General features: G+C 35.3%; 1 protein-coding gene and 1 long non-coding RNA gene across 4 annotated transcripts; both read right to left on the bottom strand.

Moving 5' to 3' along the window:
- Positions 1-4352: 4352 nt before the first annotated feature.
- On the bottom strand, positions 4353-7099 carry LOC111406031. 2 transcript variants are annotated; one of them, XM_023035208.1, is made up of 2 exons: positions 4501-7099; positions 4353-4430 (listed from the first exon to the last, which is right to left on the bottom strand). In XM_023035208.1, the coding sequence occupies exon 1, from the start codon at positions 6015-6017 to the stop codon at positions 5337-5339; it is 681 nt and encodes a 226-aa protein (XP_022890976.1). In that variant the 5' UTR covers positions 6018-7099; the 3' UTR covers positions 4353-4430; positions 4501-5336. The 2 variants fall into 2 exon arrangements, with proteins under 2 accessions (XP_022890976.1, XP_022890977.1); XM_023035209.1 differs by having other exon boundaries at positions 4501-5421.
- Positions 7100-9932: 2833 nt separating this feature from the next.
- On the bottom strand, positions 9933-13505 carry LOC111406033. Of its 2 annotated transcripts, XR_002704919.1 has the most exons (4): positions 13336-13495; positions 13074-13229; positions 12259-12935; positions 9933-11257 (listed from the first exon to the last, which is right to left on the bottom strand). It is a non-coding gene; the product is annotated as an uncharacterized LOC111406033 (long non-coding RNA). The 2 variants fall into 2 exon arrangements; XR_002704918.1 differs by having other exon boundaries at positions 12259-13229; positions 13336-13505.
- Between the last annotated feature and the right edge of the window lie 14486 nt (positions 13506-27991).

Here is a 27991-nt window from a genome sequence, read left to right as displayed (position 1 = left end):
AGACCCAAGACCAGTATTTGTAAGTGCCCTTCTCAGTCAAAATGAAGAATATGAGTACATTAGTTTGCTTCACGAATACAAAGACTGTTTGCATGGTCTTACAAAGAAATGTCGGGGTTAAATCCTAAGGTTGCGGTGCATCATCTTGCAGTAAGACATGGAGTTCGACCGGTCAAACAACCTCAAAGAAGATTTTGATCAGAACTGATTCCTCAAATTGAAATGGAAGTCAACAAACTTATTGAAGCTGGATTTATACACAAAGTGAAATATCCAACATGGATTGCAAACATTGTTCCTGTCAAAAAGAAGAACGGGTAATTACGAATTTGCGTTGACTTTCGGGATTTGAATCAAGCTGTCCGAAAGATGATTTTTCACTTCCAATAACAGAGTTGATGGTGGATGCAACTATCGTATATGAAGTCTTATCTTTCATAGACGGGTTTTTCGGATACAATCAGATACGGATGAACCCAAAAGATAAGGAACTCACATCATTTCGTAACCCTAAAGGCATATATTGTTACAAATTTATGCCTTTTGGATTAAAAAATGTGGGGACAACCTACCAACAGGCAATGCAAAAGATTTTCGATGATGTTCTACATAAGAACGTTGAATGTTATGTGGATGATACTTTTGTTAAAACAAAAAGACGTGACGATCATTTACAAGATTTATGAGATGTTTTCAAAAAACTTCGAAGACATCAATTAAAGATAAATCCGTTGAAATGTGCATTTGGCGTCACCTCTCGAAAATTTCTTGGCTTCATTGTTCGACACCGGGGCATTGAAATAGATCAATCAAAAATTGAAGCTATAATCAACATGCCAGAGCCAAGAAATGTACGTGAGTTGAAAAATTTTCAAGAAAAACTTGCATACATTCGAATATTTATCTCTAATCTAGCCGGACGTTGTCATCTATTCAACAAATTGGTGAAGAAAGATGTACCATTTGAATGGGATGACGCTTGTCAAAATGCTTTCCAAAGCATTAAACAATATTTGTCTCATCTAGTACTCACAGCTCCAATTTCGGGGAAGTCGTTGTCTCTTTATGTTGCAGCACAAGAATGTTCTCTAGGGGCACTTCTTGTCCAAGTTAATGAAGAAGGAAAAGAGAATGCACTTTATTACAGCCGGACATTGGTAGGCGTTGAAATGAAGTATTCGCCTATTGAAAAAATATGCCTCGCGTTAATCTTCGCGGCTAAAAAGTTGAGGCATTATATGCTATCACACACAATCAATCTTGTTTCGAAGATTGATCCATTGAAGTACATAATGTCTAGGCCGATTCTTTCTGGAAGGATTGGAAAATGGGCACTACTGTTGTCTGAGTTCGACATCAAATTCATTCCACAAAAGGTCGTTAAAGGACAAGGTTTGGCGAATTTCCTTGCTGACCACCCAATTCCAGCAGAATGGGAACTTCAGGAAGACTTTCTCGATGAAGAAGTTCTATTCGCCGAAATCATACCATCAAGGAGGCTATACTTCGACGGGGTAGCCCGAAGTTATGGTGCTGGAGCAGAAGTGGTCTTCATCACTCCTCATGATCTCGTCATGCCCTATCATTTGCCTTAACAGAGAAATGTTCGAATAATGTGGCAGAATATCAAGCTCTTATCATTGGCTTAGAGACAACTTCAGATTTGGATATTTACCAACTGGAAGTCTTTGGAGACTCTAAATTGATAATCAACCAACTTTTAGCTGAATATGAAGTCCATAATTCAGACTTGAAGCCATATCATGAACATGCAGCAATGCTTATGAGACGATTTGATTCGATAAAAATCAAATTCGTCCCGAGACGTGAAAATAAGGAAGCTGATGCCTTAGCTAATTTGGCTGCTTTTTTAGCTAGATTAGATGAATAATTTTCCCACTCCATATCAATTGCTCAAAGATGGGTGCTTTCGTCATTGCTACCCAGTAATTTGGAAGAAAACAATAGTGTCGATCTAGTCGAAGATAAGGAAAGAGAAGATTGGAGACAGTCAATAATCGATTTTCTTCAACATCAAAAGCTACCAAATAATCCAAGACGAAAAACAGAAATCAAGAGGTGTGCCTCTCGCTTTATCTTTTATAAAGGAACACTTTATCGACGATCATTTGATGGAGTTTTCCTTCGATGTCTAAGTAATGATGAAGCAACGCAAGTCGTGGAAAAAGCCCACTCTGGAATTTGTGGTGCCCACCAATCTGGACCTAAACTCCATTTTCGAATAAAGAGGATGGGATATTACTGGCCAACAATGGTACAAGACTCCATGGATTATGCAAGAAAATGTGAAGCTTGCCAAATCCATGCAAATTTCATCCATCAACCTCCAGAACCATTACATCCAACAATAGCTTCATGGCCGTTTGATGCATGAGGTCTTGATGTAATTGGACCTATAACTCCAAATTCTTCAGCAGGGCATGCATACATCCTCGTTAGGACCGACTACTTCTCTAAGTGGATCGAAGCCATACCATTAAAGGAAATAAAGAAAGAAAATGTCGCAGATTTCATTCGTATCCAAATCCTTTATCGACATGGTGTCCCGCGACATATCATAACTGATAATGGCAAGCCATTTTGCAATAGCCTCACAAACAATTTATGTGCAAAGTTTGGATTCAAACAGTACTACTCGTCCATGTACAATGCGGTAGCTAACGGATTGGCAGAGGCATTCAACAAAACAATATGCAGTCTACTGAAAAAAGGTTGTCTCCAAATCAAAAAGAAATTGGCATGAGAAAATCAGTGAAGTCTTATGGGCTTATCAAACTACTTATCGGACTCCAACACAAGCCACTCCTTATGCCTTAGTATATGGGGTAGAAGCTGTCCTTCCCCTGGAGTGTCAAATTCCATCACTTTGAATTGCTATCCAGGAAGGTTTGACAACTGGAGAAAATGCCCGCCTTCGATTAGAAGAGCTAGAAGCTTTGGATAATAAGAGGTTAAAAGCACAAATGCATCTAGAGTACTATCAAGCTCGAATGGCCAAGTCTTTCAACAAAAAGGTGCGACCAAAGTTCATTTCAAGTTGGAGATCTGGTACTTTCCGTGCGCAGGCCAATCATAATCACAAGAAAAACAGGGGGCAAGTTTCAACCTAAATGGGATGGTCCATTTCTTGTTACTCATGCATTCACTAACGGAACGTACAAGATCGTCAACAAAGACGGATTGCAAATCTGACCTATCAATGAAAAATTTTTAAAGCGTTTTTACGCCTGAAATTCTTTATTTTTAAATTTTTCATTGTACAAGAAAATTGTGTTCTTGTAATAAACTACGTTCGACTTGATCTCATTTGGGTACGTAGGCAGCTTGAATAAATTATAAATTCAAGTTCATTCACAACTAATAAATTCATTCAATTTGTTTATCAATTGCTGTAAAAAAAACACAAGAAACATGAAAAACAAAAGTTCATCCAAATAAAAATAGTAAGTCAAAATTCAAACAATATGGTCTTAAAAAAAAAAAGAGATTAGAAATTCATGACTTCATCAAGATCACTCGCCATTGATCACTCGCAGGAAACTATCTTCAAGGGTCTTCCTTTTCTGATCAATGGATGCTATGCTAGCGACATCTCTTGTCTATGCTTCTTCCAATGCTGCCTTCTTGATTCCAATCATACTTTTGTCTTCCTCTTGGGCTTGAAGTTCATGACGAAGTCTATCTAACACAAATGTTAGCTCACTAATTTTGCCTCTCAACGAAGAACACGTGGAATCCTTTACTTCCAGTTGAATGTTCAAAAGTTTCAACTCCTCTGCCTTTTCTTCAACGATTGGACAATCCAAGTGCCACTTTCTTTCAGACAAGAGTCAATTTTTTTCAGAAACACATCCATGCATTTCATTAAAGGTACTAGGTCTGTGTGGAATGAGTTGGTAATCACATTCTGAAGAATTAAATTATTTTCATCCCACCAAGATCGAATATTGGAGAATTCATACTTTAAGACATCCTTAAAACATTTCTGGAGGTAATTATTCATAGCTTCTTGCAGAGCAGCCTTCAGATAAGGAAACTCTTGGGTAATTTCAGGTGGAGGACCAGACATGAAAGAACAGATTGGTGCAGTCCGATGATTATTTGTTTGTGAAGGTGGAATACTGACTAAAGCCAACGAAGATGGAACGACAAGAACTCCTTGATTGACCTCTAAAATGTTAGTTCTCACAGTCTCTGAATTTACTTCATCTTCAGCATTAAAATTGTCCATGATATGCACCAAAGTACTTCCATTGATGGTACCTGGATATTTGCAAAGAAGGTCATGAGAATAATGAATACCATCTATTCTTGAAGTGCATCGATTCGTCCGTCATTCTCGCCAGTCTGATCTTGCAAAAAGTTTGGATTCATGGAGAAATTTAGTTCTTCAGGGATGCTCGGAAAACCTACAAGAAATAGAGCATGGTTTCAAAAAAAAAGCGGAAAAAGTGCAGCAAACATCAATAGGGCATATACCTGCATTTCGTGTCCTAGGCGACATGTTTAAAAATCCACCATCTGATGATGTGTTTGGGAGGCTGAGGTTAATGTGAGAAGCTCCAACTTCACCTTTTGAAAGACTCGGAATAGCTTGAAGCGGCCTCAGTTCTATTAGTCATTTGATTTTGTATATTCCAGAAAGAGGAGCCTGAAATTGAAGATTGTGACAGAAAATGAAATACAAACAGTACATAAAATAAAAAATAAAAAAGGGAGAACTATACCTGATCTCCAGAATTTTCATCTTCTGGAGTCACAGTCTCTCCTGGTGCTTGTGATGCTCGATCTCCAATACTACTATGATCTGGAATCAAAATTGCTTCTGGCGCCTTATCAGCATGCTCAGAGGTGGCACCAACCTTTGCCGAGGGAACTATATTTTTGATTCTCTTAATACCTCTTTCATTTTGCTGGTTTAGATCTCTCTTTCGAGAAGCCTCTTCAGGAGCAGCATTTGGAGGGTTTAACCCTCTAGCTAAAACCCTGTTCGGAGTCGAGCCAAAAACAAAGTCACGGCTCTCACTAGAAAATAAGACTTGCACCTGGACCTTGGTCATGAGTGGTAACACTTTGCTATTCCACCAAGCCTGGTATTCAACATCAATGTTTTGATGCATATCGTTCACATGCTCTGGAATACGAAATACAGACCCACTTTTTATTGGAGTTAAGGACAACCAAACCCGATACATGTCGCCTACACTGGGGGAAATATTCAACTTTCTTGGTGAACCAGGAAGTTTCTGTCTAAAGCCAATCTGTCTCGCAAACCTGTGAGGATTATACGCCTCAAGAATGAAAGGTGAATTTCCTCAATGATAAGAAACAAATCCAGATCGAATACTCATCATGAATTCTGAAGTATCTGTAGACCTCGGTTGGTCGTCCACACGTACATAAGGATGAGACGATGAGGGTAATGGATTCCAGCAAAAGTTATCGGAATTCATCGCTCCACGGATAAATTCCCGACAATCAATGACATTTTTCTCCCAAGATTGAAAAGCATTCAGAGTTCCGGCATATCTTTGAATTATATGGTGAGAATAACTTTTGTCTACATGAGCATAAACATCTCGGACAAAATAAGTTACTGCCCAAGTATAAAGAAAATGTCCAGGAAATGAATGTGATATTGAGCCAAGGTCTAGATTTGCCTGATAGTTAGATGTTCGTGTAAGTCCACTATAAATGCTCGCTAATATGGGTGGAACTAGACTATAAGTGTATCCGCCTGCCATCTTAGAAGATGCTTTAAAAGTCCCGCCTCTTATACTTTCGTCCCCAAACGGAAGAACGAAGTGATAAAGCCATAGGGAGAGATAGGCTGCTATCTCTAATTCCTCTTCTTCTTCCATAGACAGAGATACTGGAAAATTGCCACATTGACGTCGATCCCTACGAGTAATGTCTCTCGGCTTGTCTGCCACCACGAGCCTCCGTATTTCCTTCGATGTTCTTTGATGGCGCCTTTTGAATGGATTTAAATTCATAGCATTCTTATAATTTTTGTGTTGTCGAGGGTTTGGGACACAACCATTCTCATGAAACCAAAAATTAATCCATTGTTCATGAGTAACTCTATCAGATTCATTCACGTGGGCAATCAATGTAAAAACATTAAAGAGATACAAATAAGACTTGAGAAGATGATCCGTCAACTCTGAAAGGTTTGGGACTACTTCCTCATAATAATGACCCGTGATTGAAAATCCACTTATCTCGCGAATGTCCTAAAGAGAAATGCCAATTTCACCATTGGCAGTCACAAAAGTGTTGGTTTCTGGACACCAAACCTCACAAAGAGCTCTGTAAATGGAGTTTGGACGATGGTAATCTTTTGCAACAGAACCGACTGCAAAAGCTAACTCTTGGATATTCCTCTTGAGCAGAAGTTTCTGGACCCACAAAGACCACTCCTAAAATTTTGGAAGAAAAGAAATCTCTCCTCGACTGACCAGTGCGCTTCCCCATCGTATTTCTCTATTATCAATTCTCTCATAAATCACAGCCCTTGGAATGTACTCCATGCTCTGGGAATGATGAGGGAAAGATACAAAAAGGAAAGATGACTGCTAGAGCGATTGGACTTGCCAGTATCCAAACTCTCATGACAATAACTAATGGTGGACATATGCAACTCCGACAATGGCTTCAGAAGGTCGGGGGAAGGATCTATCGTTGGCTTATGGACACTAACTTTAAGTTCACCTCGTACGCTGGTCTGGGCATGGTACTTCACATTAGTATCTTTGAAACACAGATAACTTTTGCCTTGATTTTTAAACTCAACAATTTCATGCATGTCAGAACACACTTTATCATCAGAACTTGTTCCAGCCATGCCTGCAACAAAAAAAAAGTCAACCAAAAAAAAGGGAGGGCAGTAAACCTCTCAAATTAGTTTATTGTTTAAAATCCCGAGTCTCCCAACTATGTAAGCAGCCTCTATAAAAAGTGTCTTGGACGATGGAAGGAACAAGTCCTTGCTCCTCAACACAAAGTGTCTTGGACGATGGAAGGAATAAGTCCTTGGTCCTCAACACAAGTGCATTGGACAGTCGAAGGAGCTAGTCCTTGGTCCTTAACACAAAGTGCCTTAGACGGTCGAAGGAACCAGTCCTTAGTCCTTAACACAAAGTGGCTTGAACGGTCGAAGAGCCAGCCCTTGGTCTTCAGCATAAAGTGCCTTGGACGATGGAAGGAACAAGTTCTTGGTCCTCAACACAAAGTGCCTTGGAAAGTCGAAGGAGCCAATCTTTGGTCCTTAACACAAAGTGCCTTAGACGATCGAAAGAACCAATCCTTGGTCCTTAACACAAAGTGTCTTGAACGATGGAAGGAACAAGTCCTTGATCCTCAACCCGAAGTATCTTAGACGATGGAAGGAACAAGTCATTGGTACTTAACACAAAGTGTTTTGAACGATGGAAGGAACAGGTCCTTGGTCCTCAACACAAAGTGTCTTGGACTGTTGAAGAAGTCAGTTCTTGGTCCTTAACACAAAGTGCCTTGGACTGTCGAAGGATTCAGTCCTTGGTCCTTAACACAAAGTGCCTTGGACGATGGAAGGAGCAGGTCCTTGGTCTTTAACAAAAAGTGCATTGGATGGTGAAAAGTGACAGTCCTTGATCCTCAACGTATACTGAGGTTTGCAATTTTGAGTTTATTCATAAGTATGTAATTTCTGAACTCATAAAATAATTGCAACAAAAAAAAAATTTAACCTCTTCTCGTAAAAAAATATCTTGAACCTCAAAATCCTTGATCTGCTCCAAAATGCTGAATCCCTACAACAACAAAAAATGAAGAATGTTAATTTCAATTTTGTCCAAATAAATAAATAATCACACCAAAATAATCAACAAAAAAAAAAGAAAGGGATTGAAATAAAAAGACAAAAAAAAAAAGAGAGAAGGGAACTAGAACAAGAAGAAAGAAATAAAAATACAACGTTACGTAAAAAAAAAAAAAAAGAAAGGAAGGAAGAAGAAACGACAAAAAAAAAAGACTTCTGCCACAATTCCACGAATTGGAATTGCTTCCGACACAAAAATCAAAAACAATTTAAAAATAATAATAATAGTAATAATAAATAATAATTAATTCTGAATGGTTTCTGCTGGGGGAGAAACCAAGGAAAACCAATAGGAATTTCCAATTGGAGTTTCTATCCTCAACATAAACCAATTGGTCTCGCCGCAAGAAATATAAAAATAAAATTAAAAAAAAAAGAGAAAAGAGAGAGAATGGTCAAATCTTGGTTTTTACATGGCAGAAACCAATGAAATTAATTATTTTCTGCAATGTTAATATGGTTTCTGACATTGCAGAAACCAAACAAGTAAGTTTCGGCGGAAACTATTAATAAAATAATTAAAAAAAATTATTTTGCCAAGTGGAAACCAATTGCAGAAACCAATTATTGGTTTGTACAATTGATTTCTGCAATGTTGCAGAAATCAAATCTTGTGTCTGCAACATTGCAGAAACCAAACAAGTTGATTTTCGTCGCTGGGCGGAAACTATTAAAAGGAAAACGAGAGAGAAAAAAATATAAAAAAATAAAATATTTACCTCCGTTTGCAAATTTAACCAATTGATTTCCAAATCTCATAATGTATTCATATAAATAAGTAAGTATCAGACTTCACTTAAATCCAATTTACCATGAAACATAAAAAGTTTATTTAAAGCAAATTTGTTATGGGTCTATAAAATAAATAAATAATCAAAATTTGACAAAAAAGAAAATTCTTATTCTCAAATTTGAAGGATAAATTTTTTATCAAATTCATATCTTATTCTCAAAATTTCCATCTGTATTAATTTACTAACGAGAAATTTGAGTTCAAATCAAATCCTAAATTAAAAAAAAAAAAACAAAATCAAGAAATTCAAAAAATCAAGATTTATTGATTTATTTATTTCGTAATAAATAAATAAATCTTGAGGGGACATTTGTAGACATAAAAATAAAATAAAATAAATTGGATCGGATCGGATCGATTTAAATCATTAGCCCAATTAAATTAAAATCTACTAAGGTCCATAAATCCAAAGGCCCATATCACATTTTAAATAAATAATCAAACAAATAAATAAAATCATAATTACTCAATTATCTCTTTTAATTAGATGTAATTGAGTAATTATCAAATTTAGCGCGAATTCTCGCCTATAAATATGACCAATGGTCCATAAGATAGAGACATAGAAAGCAAGCAAGAAAGAATGCAGAGAACGCCACGAAGTGCTGAAAAAATCACAAGGCTGAAAGAAGGGAAGAAATTATGTCAAGCATTAGCTCAGTGAACCCCAAGAAGATTAAAATCTTCTTCGAATCAAACAGGTTCACGCCAAGTTTAAAAAAATTAAAGTCTTCTTCAAATCAAATCAAATTCAAGTCCAAGTCCAAGTCTCAAGATTCAAGTTCCAAACAAGTTAAATCTCGACAAATCAAATTTTCAGCAAAATTATTGAAGACCAGGATTCAAGGCACGTGACCCCTCATTTTCAAATATTCAGATCATTAATCAGAGGATTTTGCAATTTTGCAATTACAAGAAGGTCAACATCACTTGTATTTATCAAAATACAATCTGTAACGATTTCTGTATTTTAATACACGAAATTTCGTCGTACACCCATCGCCTTCTTTGGAAAATCCTTTCAATATCCAGATCAAGCTCGAAAAGATCAAAAATTCTCAAACGAAGCATGCACTTTCGAATACCTAGGAAAACCAAAATTGAGAAGTCAACTTCACGATAAAGATTTTAAAACTGCACAAATGAACAAAAATAAAATTGTGAAAATTAGAATCAACAAAAGATTGTAATTGAACCAAAACACGCCCTGACAACGAAGCAAAATTTTTTTCGCTAAAAATGAAAATCGTAAGTGCACGGTCGCGTTCAAGTAATAAAATGAACTTTTTAAATTCGAGTTGATCCCTTGAAAAGTGTTTATTCCAATTACACAAGAGTTGATTCAAATTAACGGTAAAGACACACACAATTAAAATCTTTAAAATTAAAAATGAAAAGAAAATGACTTTAAGCTTTCAATTAAAAACACACAATTATAACAATAATGAGAATTTGGATTTTAATTGGGTTGAGATTTATGATTCCACTTGTCCGTTACTAAATTAATTTCTCACAAACAAATTACTAGAAAATGCTAACTTATCTTGTCAAACCCAATTTTCCTATTTTAGTTAATTACATCTCTCAAGTGAAATTAACTCTAATAAATTGGTTGAACCTACTATATTTCTATGTCGATTAAACACAATCAATAGCATTAAATATCTATGAAAATAGCTCAAAGGGTTTATAGGGTTGGGAGTATATCTCTATCTCCCACAAGAGCATAAGGTTTCTACCATCTCAGTTTAAAATGTGCAAGAATTTCTCAATAATCACACAAATCATTTGACATTATCACACAATGATGACAATAAGGATAATGCAGTCAAAACAATGGTAAAAACAAAAGAGCATAAGCATTAATACATTAACAAGTAAACATAGAAATTAATATAGTTTGGCCAAACTTCCTCATTCATCCCAATACCAAAATATTTAGATTGTGTTTAAAGGGCTCAAAGTGAAAATATTAAAGAAATACATGACAAAAGTTGATAAGAATATAATGTAAATTACAATATAAAGAAATAAACCTATCCCTTGGTCCGACCATTGAAGCTTGCTTAGTTTTGGTTTTGATTTCTCCAAGATTTTCCTCCTCTTTGTGTGATATTTCCTCTCTTTTTTTGCTTGTCCCCTTTTTCTCCCTATGCTAGGGTTTTGAAATGGATGAAGAATGGGAAAAAAATGGTTCAATTTGCCCTTTAAATGGCTCAAAAATCGTGTTTTGTTAATTGCAAAATGGTCCTCAATTAATTAGAAAAAAGCCAAATGGACCCTAGCCGTGGCTACGGCGTTGCGACACCTTGTACGTGGTGCTGCAGCGCCATAGTGCTATCAAATGGACAAAACCACGGCGCCACTTCCCTATTTTGCTCTTATTGAAGCTCTAGTCCTTTGGTAATTGCGCATTCAATCCCTCAACTTTCATATTGTACATTTTAGTCCTCAAATTTTGACTTTTCTTTTAATCATGCCCATATAAAATATTGCAACCTAGGTCCCTAAACTTTCAGTACTTTTGCACTTTTGGTCCTCTCTTCCTTTAGCCATTTTCTCCTCCAATTTGGGATTTTGGCCTACAAACACCACAATTATGAACAAAAATTCGCTCAATTTCATCAATAAATAGCTCATTAAAATGCCTAAAAAGTGTGTAAAAATATACTTATCAAAAACAACCCAAATATCTCTTCAACCACCACATCTATACTAGTATGAGAATTTACAGTCAGCTCTTCTAGGTTCACAAGCAAGGAATTCCCATTCCAATGTTGAAATCAGGATGCTAATAGGTAAAAATTAGTGTGCAAAAGGTTTAAGAAGTGAGCATCGCGAGCAGGCCAGAGATGCATGTATTTGGTAGAAATATGAGGTAGGACAATGTAAGATCAACCTTATACTAAGGTAGAGTCCCAAATGGTTTGGGATTTCAAAAGAAGATTCTCATGGAGTATTGTAGAACTAAATTGACACCTTAATAATCACCATGCATGTCACCAGAATTAACATATATCTAACTCTTGTAGATTATAAGACTTTTGTTAATATCTTATATTTTAAAACTTTGGTACAAATGGGAATTCCAGAAAGGTATTTACATCCCACTTCTATAAATTGAAAGACTTTACGAGAGATCACATTAAAATGTGAGGTCAGATTGTCCTAACTGTTGAACTAGGAGATGTACCCTACAAGAGGAGGACCATTGCTGATTTTGTAGTAGTCGACTTATCGTCTTGTTATAATGCAATCTTGGGAAGCTTATATTGCATGAATTAAAGATAGCCAATTCAATTTACCATTATTGTATGAAGTTTCTTACCCCAGGTGGAGTGGGCGTCGTATGGAAGGACCATGCTGAGGTAAGATCATGCAATTTTGATCAACCTAGGTCAAGGGTAAATATGTTCTAAGAAGGGAACGTCGACCATGCTTGAGAGGCCAGATTAAAAAGACCTATCTCGATCAACCTAACTAAAAGAGGTATTATAGATAAACATCAAAAAGGCATGAAGACTACTATTTGTCTTTCGATGAAGAGCAAACACAGTCATATTTTTTCAATGTGCATTATCACCTCGACCAAGCTGACGATGTGGGCATTCCGAGCCAATGCGTTGAACTTTGGAAACTCTTTCTAGAGCTCTATGGCTTTGATTGTCCTAGCATTTGCCTCATCGATATTTTTTTCATTCCTCTTCATCCTTCAATTTTTCATTGTAAGCTCAAATGTTGGCTTCCTCACTCTGTAACTTAGTTGTTGCCAACTCTTTCTCACGCTTAGACCTAAATACGATCTTAGCCTTTAGTTCGGCCTCCAAGGTGCAAAGTCTATGCTCATGTTCTTTCTTCTCCTTTGTCTTTTGGACTTTGTCAGCCTTGACAACCTAGAAAGTAGCTAAGGCCTCATTCCTGAAAGCAACCACTTTTTCAATCTTCGCATTGACAATTTTGATTATTCAATAGAGAGTTCAAAAAGAAAAAAGAAAAAGAGGAACACATCTTCATGGCCACATTCATCATATATAAAACAGAATGATCATTGTATAGCTTTCCAGTAATACATACCTCATCTATAGACATCTCTTCCAGAAACCTTTGTTTTCTTTCATTACAGTTTCTTATTAGTAGGTTAGCTGAGTCTCTAATAGTAAAAGGGAAAGATGAGATCATATCTTTGGAAAGTGATGGTGCTTGAAGAAAATCTAGGAATATCTTTGGGTGAGTTCCAACCATAGCTTCAATATCGGGGTACTGGAGATTGGGGAAAGGAAAATGTGAACAAGAAATGCCTGAGGTCGTACGTGTTGAAGCGACAGCAGTAATAGCCTCTCTAATAGGAGAACCAATGGGAGAAGTTAGGTAAGGAATAGCAGTCAGAGGCTGAAATACCTTGGCTAAAATAGTGGATTTGGTTTTCTTAGCCAAAGATGTCTCTTACTTCCCTTTGATGAGATCTCACCTCTTTTTGAGACTTTTTGAGCTCTATCATTGTACATTTCTTAGATACCTAAGAAGCTTTGTATCCCAATATTATTGGGGTTTGACCTACAAAAGAATAACATATTTCTCAGGCGAATTTGAATATAAAAAAGTTATTTGAAGGATAAGAAAATACCATAATAAGGCTAAGGTAAAGACTTCCATAACTTACTTGAAGGTTGAGGCATGAAATTACGAAGAAACAATTCTGCTTGGAAGTAGCTGGGGTTTGATATCAAGAAGCTGTTGGATTTTGTTTTGTTGTACAGAATAGATTTTCCATGAATGACTTGCTAAACCAGATGAACAATTGCAAAACAGTAAAAATAGAATATCATTTTCTGAAAATGAATTGCACAGAATAAAACAGAAGCATAAAGAAATCCAGAATTCGGAATGAGGATGATCGAGGTGAGAACTAGTCTCTCTGTCCTTAAGACGTTTTTACCCCGTCACACGGTGCTTACGGTATGTGGTAAAGCATCTCCCAAGATACAACGATCAGGTACTTGCAGAAGCAGTACTTCAACTGCAAGACAATGAATTAGAACGGAAGTACTCTCTGTAGACTATTGTAGAAAAGAAGAGTATGTATGCAGAATGATTTCGTGATGTTTCTGTGTGTATTAAAATTGAAATCCTGAGGACCATTCAAATAGAGGAAAGAGTTGACGGTTGAGCAATTTCCATCCACCACTCATGCCCACTTAACGCACAGTTTTTGCAAATTGATGGGTCGGTTAATAAACTATCAAAGGAAGGGAATTAATTGAATTTAAAAAAAATTCAAATTAATACAAGCCCACACCCACACCCACACCCAACCCGACCTGCCCGGTCGGTCGGACGCGACAGGGCCTGCGCGTGTGGCCTTTGGATTAGTCTAGACATTATCTAAGACTCCCCCCTTTCAAAGACTATTGGTATCCCTTGGGGCCCAAACCCATATCCAAACTTGAAGTTTATTAAGTGGTTTAAAGTTGTGTTTCCAACCTATGTGGGATTGGAATATTTTTCCAATTCTTTCCCATTTATTCCTCTTATTTATTGTCCAATTTTCAACCATAATTTCTCATTCATATTGAAGTGGTTTTTCACAATTAAATATTCTACACTCATCTGCTCGGAACGTAGAATTTAATTGAACATTAATTTCGATACATCGAACATCGGGTCCCACTTAAAATTGTGGTCAAAGTTGACCAAATTGACCCACCACTTCCAACAATCCCCCACATGAATGGAAATTATCATGACTATGCAATGCAGACACGAACAGAGAGTACAGGCGAAAGACTTATTGCATCAGGAGAGGTAGTTTTTGGCTTTGAACCTGTCTTAGTGGGATACTATCGAGTTTACTTGGCTAATCAGTGAACTGATGTCTTGAACTGTTCAGCCGTTGGTGTAAACCAAGGCAACAGTATCCACACAATAACATTTCTATTCAATTCTTAGGTTCTCATATTTGTGTTCATTTTGGCCCTGAACAATTCTTGGGACTCATAAGTGATTTAAAGAATTTTAAGCCCTAAATTCTCATAGGAGCGGCCCCACTTCACATTTAGATAGGTGATCTCCTATTAAGAATATTCTGCTATACCCCACTTGGTTTATCCAAACTATAGGAATCATTAAAAGTTACAACTTAGCCTTTTACTTTCTGCAGACAGCACTTTTTATAAAGGGATGGTTAAGTGCTTAACTGAGTCTTAATAACTTAGTTGTCCCATTGAACCAAGATCTTGGGATCTCCAGTCAACAAGGTTGGGTTACCATCATTAAGATTCATGCATGTTCGGCTTTAATCCCATTCCCTTTGATAGACAATATACTTGATCTCTTGGTAGACCTTTTGTAAGCGGATCCGCGAGATCCTCCTTTGATTTCACATAATCAATGAAGATAATACCATTTGAGATCAACTGCTTTATGGTATTGTGTCTACAACGTATATGTCTAGACTTATCATTATACATGCAATTTTGTGCCCTTGCAATAGCAGACTGATTGTCACAGTGAATACTAATTGCAAGCACCGACTTAGGCCAACACGGGATATCCTCTAAGAAGTTACGAAGCCATTCTGCTTCTTCTCTAGCTTTATCTAATGCAATAAACTCTGATTCCATTGTTGATCGAGCTATGCAAGTTTGCTTTGAGGATTTCCAAGACACTGCCGCACTACCAAGTGTAAATATATAACCACTTGTGGATTTAGAATCTTTCATATCAGATATCCAATTTGCATCACAATATCCTTCTAATACTGCTGGATATCTCATATAATGTAATCCAAAATTTAAGGTATGTTTTAAGTATCGAAGTACCTTATTCAATGCCTTCCAGTGATCATTGCTTGGATTACATGTGAACCTACTCAATTTATTAACTACGAACGCAATGTCAGGACGTGTGCAGTTCATTAAATACATCAGACTTCCAATAACCTGAGAATATCTTAATTGATGTACATGTTCACTTCTATTTTTTGCTAAGTGTAGACTCGTGTCTACCGGAGTTTTGACTGGACTTTCATCAAAGATTCCAAATCTCTTTAGCACAGACTCAACATAATGAGATTGTGAAAGAACGAGGCCATCTGGTGTTTTAGAAATTTTAATTCCAAGAATTACATTTGCTACACCCATGTCCTTCATGTCAAAATATTTTGTTAGCATTTTCTTAGTGGAGACAATGATATCATGATTGCTACCCAGAATTAGCATATCATCCACATATAAACATACTAAGACATATGTTGTTGGTGTACTCTTATTATACACACATTTATCACACTCGTTAATTTTAAAACCATTTGACAGCATTGTTTTGTCAAACTTTTGGTACCACTACTTTGGCACCTGTTTTAGTCTATAAAGATTTAACGAGTCTGCAAACCTTTTCTCTTGTCCATGAGCAACAAATCCTTCAGGTTGTTCCATGTATATTTCTTCTTCCAACTCACCATTTAGAAAAGCTGTTTTAACATCCATCTGATGAATTTCGAGATTATGTATCGCACCAATTGCAATAAGGATTCTTATCGAAGTAATCCTCGTTACTGGTGAGTAAGTATCAAAGAAATCAAGACCTTCCTTTTGTCTATATCATTTTGCTACCAAATGAGCTTTGTATTTATCAATAGATCCATCCGATTTTAACTTTTTATTGAAAATCCACTTGCAACCTAGAGGTTTATTTTCAGGTGGGAGATCAACCAACTCCCAAGTATGATTTTGCATTATCGATTCAATTTCACTATTGATAGCTTCTTTCCAAAAAGGAGCCTCTGGTGTTGACATTGCTTCACTGAATGTCTTTGGTTCATTTTCGATCATGTACGTTATAAATTCTGAACCGAAGGACGTAGACTTTCTCTCCCTTTTACTGCGTTTGAGTTCTTCTTCATTTTCATCATCATTTGCAATATCGTAAGTTCGTTTTGTTGAACTTACATCACTTTTGTCTTTACGAGAAAAGACATCTTCGAAGAAACTTGCATTCCTTGATTCAATTATTGTATCTTCATGTATATCCATAATCTCGGATTTATGCACAAGAAAGCGATATGCACTACTGTTATGAGCATATCCAATAAATATTCAATCTACAGTTTTTGGTCCTATTTTTATTTGTTTAGGTTTTGGCACTTCTACCTTTGCCGAACACCCCCACACTTTCAAGTATTTATATGAAGGTTTATGACCTTTCCATAATTCGTAAGGTGTTTCATCATTTACTTTGTGTGGTATTTTGTTAAGAATGTGATTTCCCGAGAAGATAGCCTCCCCCCACAAATTCTGTGGTAGGCCAGAACTAATCAACATAGCATTCATCATTTCTTTAAGCGTGCGGTTCTTTCGTTCCGCAATACCATTAGATTGAGGTGAATAAGGAGCCATTGTTTGATGAATGATGCCTTGTTGAGAACAAAATTCTTCAAACGGCGCTCCATATTCTCCACCTCTATCACTTCAAACAATTTTTATTGTTTTTTTAAGTTGATTTTCAACTTCATTCTTATAATGTTTAAACATTTCCAAAGCATCATCTTTGCTTTTTAATAGATAAACATAACAGTACCGAGTGCAATGGTCAATGAAAGTGATGAAATACTTTTTCCCACCTTTAGTTTGTACGAATTTCAAATCACATATATCGCTGTGAATTAATTCTAAAGGTAAAGTATTTCTATCAACTGAAGGAAATGGTCTTTTGGCTAACTTAGCCTCAACACAAGTTTTACATTTGTGATTAGGATCGAAACTTAGAGAAGGTAGCAAATTTAATTTCATTAATTTGCGCACAGATTTAAAGTTTGCATGTCCTAATCTTTTATGCCATAAACAAGAAGAATCAACAATATACGCAGAAGTAGAAGCTTCATTAATCTTGTTCAATTTAGGTACAACAGTAAGGACATTCATCTTGAACATCCCATCGGTCATGTAACATTTTCCAACGTACATCCCATTTTTAGTTAGTACAAATTTGTCAGATACAAATACTAACTTAAACCCATTCTTGCTAAGAAGAGAACCAAAAATAAGATTTTTCCGAATGTCCGGCACATGCAACACATTGTTGAGGACGAGTTCCTAGCCAGATGTCATCTTCAAGGTCACCTTTCCTTGTCCTTCAACCTTTGAACTTAAGGAATTTGCCATGAACAGTTGTTCTCCATTGATAGTTTTGTAATCAGAAAACACATTCTTTTCAGCACAAATGTGGCGAGTGGCACCAGTGTCCACCCACCATTCCCTGGGATTTTCAACACTATTACATTCAGATATTACAGCAGATAGGTGCATTTCTTGAACACCTTCAGACATATTTTCAGTTTCAACAACATGTGCACGGTCATTTTGCTTTTTAGGCTTGCGACAGTCAATTGCACGATGTCCAGGTTTGCCACAGTTGAAGCAGTCCCCTTTGAACTTCTTGTTCTTCTGGTTGTTTTCTTTTTTCCTCGGAGCAAAGTTTGAGTGCTTCCTTTTCATGTTCTTCTTTGAACTTGATTCAACCATGTTTGCGTTAGCTTCCATGCTTGGTCCCCCATTCCTCCTTTCAGATTTCTTAGTATCTTCTTCGATCCTCAAACGTACAATCAACTCCTCCATGTTCATTTCCTTACGTTTGTGTTTGACGTAATTTTTGAAATCTCTCCATGAAGGCGGGAGTTTTTCAATTACCGCTGCTACTTGGAATGACTCACTTACAGTCATTTTTTCAGCATGTAAATCATGGAGGAGTACCTGCAAATCTTGAACTTGGGAAATAACAGATTTAGAGTCAATCATTTTATATTCCAAAAATTTTTCGACAAGAAATTTTTTAGATCCAGCATCTTTGGTTTTATATTTTTTCTCTAAAGATTCCCATAGTTCTTTTACAGTTTTCATTATGCTATATACACCATATAGCGAATCATTCAGTCCATTCAGTACATAATTTTTGCATAAGAAATCAGAATGTTTCCATGCATCCAAGGCAATAATCGAAGCTCGATTATTTTCTCCTTGTTGAATAGTAGGAGGATCCTCCGTGAGAAATTTTGTCAGGTTCAGAGTGGTGAGATAGAACAGCATTTTCTGCTGCCATCTCTTAAAATCGACCCCTTTAAAATTTTCAGGTTTCTCTCCGTGAGGAACATGAGTTGAATCAGAAGGACCAGACATTGTCGGCGTTACAATAGCTACAGTTGGCGTCACAGCCACAGTAGGGGGAATTGCATTGATCCCAACAGTGTTAGCCATTTCTGTTTTCAAAACAGAAAATCAACCAGTCAAAATTTACAAATTAAAATTCTGCAGAATAGTAATTTCGCATAAGAGTCTGCAAATGTTAAAAATAAGCAAGTACAATTTTGGAAAATAATTTATAAAAACGTCTTAAAATTGTTGGATTTTGTTTTGTTGTACAGAACAGATTTTCCATGAATGACTTGCTAAACCAGATGAACAATTGCAAAACAATAAAAACAGAATATCATTTTCTGAAAATGAATTGCACAGAATAAAACAGAAGCGTAAAGAAGTCCAGAATTCGGAATGAGGATGATCGAGGCGAGAACTAGGCTCTCTGTCCTTAAGACGTTTTTACCCCATCACATGGTGCTTACGGTATGTGGTAAAGCGTCTCCCAAGATACAACGATCAGATACTTGCAAAAGCAACACTTCGACTGCAAGACAACGAACCAGAATGGAAGTACTCTATGTAGACTATTGCAGAAAAGAAGAGTATGTATGCAAAATGATTTCATGATGTTTCTGTGTGTATTAAAATTGAAAGTCTGAGGACCATTCAAATAGAGGAGAGAGTTGACGGTTGAGCAGTTTCATCCACCACTCACGCTCACTTAACGCACAGTTTTAGAAAATTGATGGGTCGGTTAATAAACTATCAAAGGGAGAATTTAAAAAAAAAATTAATTAATACAGGCCCACACCTCGACCAGACCCGTCCGGCCGGACGCAGTGGTGCGCGCGCGTGTGGCCTTTGGATTAGTCTAGACATTGTCTAAGACTCCCCCCTTCGAAGACTATTGGTACCCCTTGGGGCCCAAACCCATATCCAAACTTGAAGTTTATTAAGTGGTTCAAGGTTATGTTTCCAACTTATGTGGGATTGGAACATTTTTCCAATTATTTCCCATTTATTCCTCTTATTTATTGTCCAACTTTCAACCATAATTTCTTATTCATATTGAAGTGGTTTTTCATAATTAAATATTCTACACTCATATGCTCGGAACGTAGAATTTAATTGAACATTAATTTCGATACATCGAACATTGGGTCCCACTTAAAATTGTGGTCAAAGTTGACCCAATTGACCCACCACTTCCAACAGAAGCCACACAATCTTCGTCCTTGTTAAAGCTCTAATCACTATTGCTCTTCACCAAACTTATAGGGTTATTTCAGGAGGAACATAATTTGCTAGAAAAGAGATAGGTGGTCAGAAGTCAAAACACATTAGAATTTTGGAAGATAAATCGAGGCACACTTACACAATTTATGGGAACAAATAGGAACGACGTTATTTCTATCCATCTCAGTTGAGTGAAACTACCACTTCTTAATAACATAAAAGAAATCAGACTTCCACTTCTTAACAGCGGATAGAGTATCTAAAACTAAGGAACCTCCAGTCCTAGGTTTTACACTGGCATAGTGCTAACTTGAGTCTATCATATCTCCCATAAAAGGTACAATGAATTAAATTGGTCTATAATTAATTCAGAAAAGCTTAACCTATGCCACAACAGCATGGCAACAAGCAAATTTCTCTACCCATTGGGACAAAGTTATGTTGGAGCTATTCCCCAAGATAATAGGAACTTACGGATGACTTTGGAAAATGGTAACCTGAGTCAGGGGTTTAGTATAGCTGAGTTAAGCGCGACATACTCGATCGAAGGCTCATTAGCTCCATTCAAGGGGTGGGAAATATCATTTCAATTGAGTTTAGTATGCTATATTTACCGTTCTAGGATTCTATTCTCTCCTTAAGTTACAATTAACCTAATTTTTGAGGATTCCCAATTTCCTTCTGAGGATGGGCTTACCTCTCTCTTCCTAACTAGATACCTCACTTTTATCCGTAAGACTTCTTATAAGTATAAGTTCAGTTTCATTTTCTACAGGAGCAGAACTACTGGGATGGACTCTTCTTACTTGATCTCCTAAGAATGTAACCTAGATTCATCCGAGCTCATACTGGTAAATGGATAGGGGTAAAGAAAAGTGAGCAAAAAAGTGATGATAGAAGAAAGTACCTGGGCAGGCTAGATTCCTGGCAACTGACGACCTCGCAAAAGCCACACGAAAAGTAAATAAAGCATACTAAAGCTCCTTTCCTTTCGAGAGCAAAAATAGAAAAATGAAAGAAGGAAAGACACTAAATGGAGTTGGAAACTCAAAGGACGCTTCTAAAACCATAGGATTAGAGAATAGAGGAAAAATAAGGGGCCTAGGTTCATTTTTTCAAAACTACGTAGTTTTGAAGAAAACTTCCTCAAGAAGCTTCAAAAAGGCAACTTATCCCCTTTATCTATTGTCAATTGTAACCTTAAGGCACATTTCCTACCCAGCTGTATACCATACCGGCTTGAATTTAAAATGCTTTATGGGGCATTTGTTTTTCATTTTTGTAAAAATAAGAATGAAAAATATAGTCGTTATGGGTCCTGCACAAGAAATAGAAATTCAAATTTGAAGGCTTGATATGATAGATAACGATCATATTTTTCATTTTAATGAAAAAAAAAATGGGAAATAAACTGGGGCTTAATAAATTTCATAAAGGCCAACACTCTACTTAAGTAAGAGTACAAACCTTGGGGTAACTGTTGGGATTTGACCTAAAGTTTTATTAAAAAGAAAATTGGAAAATCCAAATTGACATATTGAGAAGTTGGATAAGGAAGCTAAGCTCAAATGTAAAGTTGTTGTATTTGAAGGGATATCATGATTGCAAATCCGTGTTGCACTGCTCCACCTTATCACCAACCACTCCCAGAATGACATGTATCCATCACGATGTCATCACCTAGTGCTAACCAATCACAAACGAGAGATGATTACTCAATGTCAAATCATCATTACCTGATGCCATAACTGGAACATATGTGTCATAATGATTTGATTTGTTGACCGCACTAGCCAATTAAGAAGCCAGCATTTAGAACGATGTCACACATCTCTGGGGATGAGATGATGTTGGACGGCCAAATGGAGTGGTCTTCTAGCTATAAATAACTACAAATGATCCAAGGCTATGGAATTGGGCAATATGCACTTTCAGCCTTATCTTTAGTACAATTATATTGTCAACTTTGATCCAATTCCAGCAATATTCAATTGATTTTCCCATTTAAGTTGATCTAATTTTGCCACATCATTTTTAGTCATCAACACTGTTCATTGTCAACGATCATTGGCAATCCCTAATCATCTCTTAGTTAAATTTTCGAGTAGAGTTTCGAAAGTTCATTAAGGTTCATTACAAATCTTTTTTATAGACATAAAAAAAGAAGAGAAAATAGTGTGAGGATGTGGCACCATGATGGACAAAAAATGCTTTATGGAATTAATTTTTTGACTATTAACTTGGTTGAATTGAGATTGATCGAATGCATGTTTTAATTGGATGATTTAATTTGGCTCAAAATAGAGTTTGGAAAACACATTTTTAGAAGTAGAAGCAGCCTCTGAGATGCTACCAAGTATCAATCCCAATATCGTTGGATTGGCTGACCTTCTGGCCGCTTCTATACCTTTCATCTACATTAGGGTTGATTTTCATTCAATTGTTTTCTGGCTTTTTGAGTTAATTGTCTATTTATCTCTCTAGAAATTGAAAGATTTTCTATCCTTCAAAATCTCTTAATATTTTTACTTCTTTTGAGTGATCTTTAAATCATTGTGAGATTACTTGTGATGTTCTTAACTGAACTGTAATCATGACGAAAGATCGATTTTTATAATCTTAAGTAATTTTCTCTGAGTGCTAAGAGCCTATATTTTGGACGTTTTGTGTCCAGTTTAATTGCAGTAGTTTTTTTGGCAACGGAAGCTTAAAATAGGATTAGGAGCCTGGCTTTGAACCTCTTACCTTAAAGTGAAAAATCTTGAGTGCATTTTTAGTTTCTGTACTTTGTGTTTTTACAATTTCAATTGGTAAAACCACCTAACTTTTTGAATCTAATAGTAACAATGGTATTAGAAGGTTAGACAGTGGTTTTTAGCTCCGATTATGGTAGATCAAAGAGTTGTAATGCTTGATTTTGTGATTTGCCATTATTTCTTGAAACTCTAATAAAGGGATCTAGTGAGTTCGATCTAGTGTTATGGTTTACTGTACAAATTACTTGCTTATGCCCCGAGTTCCTGGTAATTGTTTTGAAAACATAAGATTTGTGAGGCTCTTGGTAATTTCTTTGTCCAAAAACCCTTTGAGTAATTTGGAATCTGAGGGTTACCTTGACTCAAGTCAAGATCTTGATTGTAACTCTTGCTGTTGTTTTTCATTACTGTATATTGCATATTGTGATAATCTATATTTGTTCTACTTGATCTAGAATTTATTGTGACTGTATTATTGTGAATACATTTCTGTAAAATAACTGATCATTATTTTGTACAACTCTAAAATTTAATTATTCAGTTTATCTCTTGTACAAGTTGTATAAACTCTTGAAGTTCTTGTGTGATCTACATGAATTTTTATTCAAATTTTTTAATCATGACTTCTACAAAACTTGAATTAGATGTTTTTAAGGGTAAATAAGACTCAAGTGTCTTGCACCAGAAAATGAGAAAAATTTTACTTCGACAAAAACGTGCAAAGACAACTCATGAGACATGGCCAAATGAACTTGAAGAAAGTAAGAAAACTAAACTTGATGAAACTGCATGAAATTCTGTCTTTCTGAATTCGTCCATGTTGTGCTTAGAGAAATTGGTGAAACAAAAACTACTGAATTGTGGAAGAAATAAGAAGATGCTTATTTGAATAAAATTATTCCAAATAAAGTGTATCTTCTAAAAATAATTTTTTTAATTTTAAATTGGATCCCTCACTTGACCTTGAGGTTTATATTGATAGATCTAATAGAGTATCCCGTGATCTAGCCAACTGTGATTAAAAGCTCTCAAAAGATCAGTTGTCTATGGTTTTATTGAATTCAATTGTCTATAAATGCAAAGATGTTAAAAGTGCAATTCAATATGAAAGGGAAACTCTAATTATTGAAATTATTATTAATGCTTTAAATAATAAGGAATTAGAGTTAAAATCTAAAAGAAAGGAATATGTCAATCGGGAAAACTTAATGGTTAAATCCAAGTTTAATCCAAAGATTGGTAACTCTAATAAAAAGATAGGATACAAGGAGAAGGAAAATTTTAGAGGTAAAATGAACGATAAAAAATGTTTTTACTGTCAAGAAGGCCATTTTATCAAAGATCTTTCCAAGAGAACTTAATGTTATGAAAAATAAGTTTAAAATTGATAGTGGTGCGGTATTAGCCTATAGAAAAATGCTAATATTGATAAAGTTTATGTTGATGTAAACTATTAAACTGGTCAAGAATGAATTATTGACTCGGGTTATACATTTCACGTGTCCTAACGGAGAATGGTTCACTGATCTTAAAAATGTAAATATGGGTAAATTTTTAATGGATAATCATATAACATGTCAAGTTTAAGGGAATATGAACTACCATTTTAAGAGTTAAGGGAAAAATACTAGGCATGTTCCTGAGAAAAAGAAATATTATTTCTATAGAGATCTTAGATGACTTAAACTATGACATAATGATCAATAAGGAATACATTAAAAATCTTAAGGGACTCACAATTGTTCATTGAAGCTCCCAAGAGACAACTTTCACATTTTGCAAATTGAAAACCTCTTTGAATTCACTTTAGCAGCAATCTCTGCTCAAAATATATAGCATAAAAGATTGGGTCGTATTAGTGTCAAAGGATTACAGGTTTTGAAAAAACAAAGTGCCTTTGGAAACTATAATTTTGAGATTAGGAAAATATAACAGACTATCATTTTTATTAGGAAAGCATAAATCTGTGTCTATACTTGAATATTTACATGATGATCTTTGTTGACAAGCCATTGTTTAAACTCATACTAGTTGTAGATACGTTCTTTTAATCATTGATGATTTTTTCAGAAAAAATTGGAGTTCCTTTTAAAATCAAAGTCTAACACTGTCAATATTTTCAAAGAATGAAAAACTTTAATGGAAAATCAAACTGATAAAAGATTAAAGTATTAGGAACTAATAATGGTTTAGAATTCTGTAATTTTGAATTTGATGAGTTGTGCAAACTGTCTGGTATCTTAAGATATAGAACTGTGACAAATATTCCACAAGAAAATGGTTTGATTGAAAGAATGATTCGAACTATCCTTAACAAAGTAAGATGCACGCTTTTATGTTCTGGCTCTCCCAAGTTATTATGGGGAGAAGTTGCTAAAACTGTTATTTATCTGGTTAACAGAAGCCATATTAGTGCTGTACACTTTAAAACTCAAAAAAAGACACGGAATGAAAAACTCATTGATTTCAATAATCTGAAAAATCTTTGGATGTGCAGTTTTTGCACATCTGTATAAAGGAATATTAGAGCCTAGGGTGTGTTTTCCTAGGTTATAGTAAAGGTGTGGAGTATAGATTATGGGTAAGACAAACCAAATTATATAAGATCATAATAAGCAGAAATGTTGTATTTAATGAGGATGATCTTTCTTGTCTTAAGAATGAGAAGAAATTATAACCCTTGAGTCAGATTGAAAATCTAGAGAAAGTAATTGAAATTGAGGTGGAGCATACTAATGATGAAACCCATCAAATTGATGCTCAGATCATTGACAGAAATGAGGAAACTCAGATAACGGAACTTTTGATGAACCGGAAGCTGATTTGGAAACAAATCAACCTTTGAATGGTTATCAACTTACTTGAGACAACCAAAGAAGACAATTAAGACCTGTGTTAGGGTTTGATGAAGATGTTTCATTTTTAACCTTTCAAAGGATGATTGAAAATGAACATGATTCTTTTGAAGATGTATGAGTAGCAAAGTTTCTAACCACTAGCTTGCAATACTTCGAGATGAAATGTATTCTCTTAAGAAGAATAAAACATGTGTTCTGATTAAAAGACCTGAGGGTGAACAGGTTGTTGACTATAAATAGATTTTTAAAATTAAAAAAAGAGAATAAAATGAGAATGACATCAGATACAAAGCTAGACTTGTTGTTAATGGCTTTACTAAAAAAGGATGGAATAGATTTCAATGAAATTTTTTCTCCAGTTGAAAATTTACAACCGTAAGAGTAATCCTAGCTTTAGCTACACAGTTTAACTGGGAATTGGATCGATTAGATGTCAAAATAGCTTTTTTAAATGGTGATCTTGTTGAAATCATTTACCTGGAACAACCAAAAGGTTTTGAAATAAATAAGAAATCTGGCTTAGTATGCCTTCTTAAAAAATCTCTAAATAGCTTAAAACAAGCTCTAAATTTGACACTTTTGTACTTAGACTTAGTTTTAAGTGAAATAATTTTGATACCTCTTGCAAATCAAGTGGTAGAGAAGATTTACCATATCTACTTCTTTATGTAGATGACATACTTTTGCATAAAAGAAATAAAATTGATTAAGAACAAATGAAAAACTGATCTTTAAATGAAGGACTTAGGTCTTATCAAAAAAATCTTAGGTATTGAAATTAAGAGAAATAGAAGAACAAGCATATTAAATCTAAGTGAGAAATCATATATGCTGAAACTGTTTGAAAAGTTTGCTATGTTTGATTTTAAAAATATCGGTTTGCCTTTTGCAAATTATTTCAAACATTCAAATGAACAATGTCCTAAATCCAAAGAAAAGTTTGAGAGAATGGAAAAATTGCCATACTCTAAAGCATCTGGGTTTGTAATGTACTTGATGGTCTGCTCAAAACTTGATTTAAAATATTCTATAAGTGTTTAAAGTAGATGTATGACAAATATGGGAGAAGCTCATTGGGAAGCTATGAAATGATTTCTCGGATATATTAAGGGTACTTCTGATTTCGGAATTCAATTTAGAAAACAATATGATGGTGTTGTATTGAGAGGATATACTGATTCTTACTATATAGGTGAAAGGGATAATAGAAAATTCACTTCTATTTATATGCATTCTCTGTGCAATTCTTGTATAAGTTGGAAATCCCAACTTTGAAAGATTATTGTTTTTTCATCTTTTAGGGTAGAATATATAGCTGCCACAAATGTTATAAAAGAAAGCATATGGTTGAAAGGCTTATTACAAGAATTTGATTTTATTAAAGACGTTATCCTTTATTCTAATAGTCAATATGCTATACACTTTAGTAGAAACTCTGTTGTACATAATAGATCTAAACATGTTGAAGTTAGATTTTACTTTATTAGAGACGTTGTTTCACAAGATGTTGTAAAACTTGAAAAAATTTCTACTTAGTTTAATCTTGCTGATGTGGGTACTAAGGTGTCTTTAAACAAATTTCTGGATTGTTTAAGTCAACTAAACATAAATTCTTGTTGATGTGTATATCAAGTAAGAGAGAAAATAATGTCATGTTTGGAGATACTGCTTCATAAGACCTGGAACCATTGTACCGAGGTGGAGATAGTGAGGATGTGGACAATGATGGGCAAAAGATGCTAACTAGAATTAATTGTTTGACATTGACTTGGTTAAATTGAGATTGATCAAAGGTGTGTTTTAAAATTGGCTAATTTGATTTGGTTGAAAATCAGGTTTGGAACCATCGGGTTGTTTGACCTTCTGCTGCTTCTATACCTTTCATCTTCCTCGAGGTTGATTTTCATTCAATTGGCTTTTTTGGCTTTCTGAGTTTTTCATCACCCTCTCTCAAGAAATTGAAAGATCTTCAATACTTCAAAATTTCTTAATGTTTTTACTTTTTTGAGTAAAATCTAAATCATTAATTATCTATGACGTTCTTGAGTGAACTGTAATTATGATGAGAGACTAATATCTATAATCTTAAGTGATTCTATTTGAGTGCTCAAAGGCTGTATCTTGGATGTTTTGGTTCGGGTTTAATTGTAATGGTTTTCTTCCAATGACGGAAAGCTCAAAAGGAGATTAGGAGTTTGGCTCTGAACCTCTTGCTTTATGATGAAAATTTTTATGTTCATTTTTACTTCACTTTATATTTTGCAATTTCAATTTGTAAAATCGCCTAACTTTTTGAACCTAATCATAACATATAGAAAACAAAAGATGACCAAAGA

Source organism: Olea europaea, chromosome 12 (genome assembly GCF_002742605.1).
Source record: "Olea europaea var. sylvestris chromosome 12, O_europaea_v1, whole genome shotgun sequence".
In the NCBI taxonomy this organism is placed as follows: domain Eukaryota; kingdom Viridiplantae; phylum Streptophyta; class Magnoliopsida; order Lamiales; family Oleaceae; genus Olea; species Olea europaea.
This window is presented reverse-complemented; position numbering and strand designations above follow the sequence as displayed.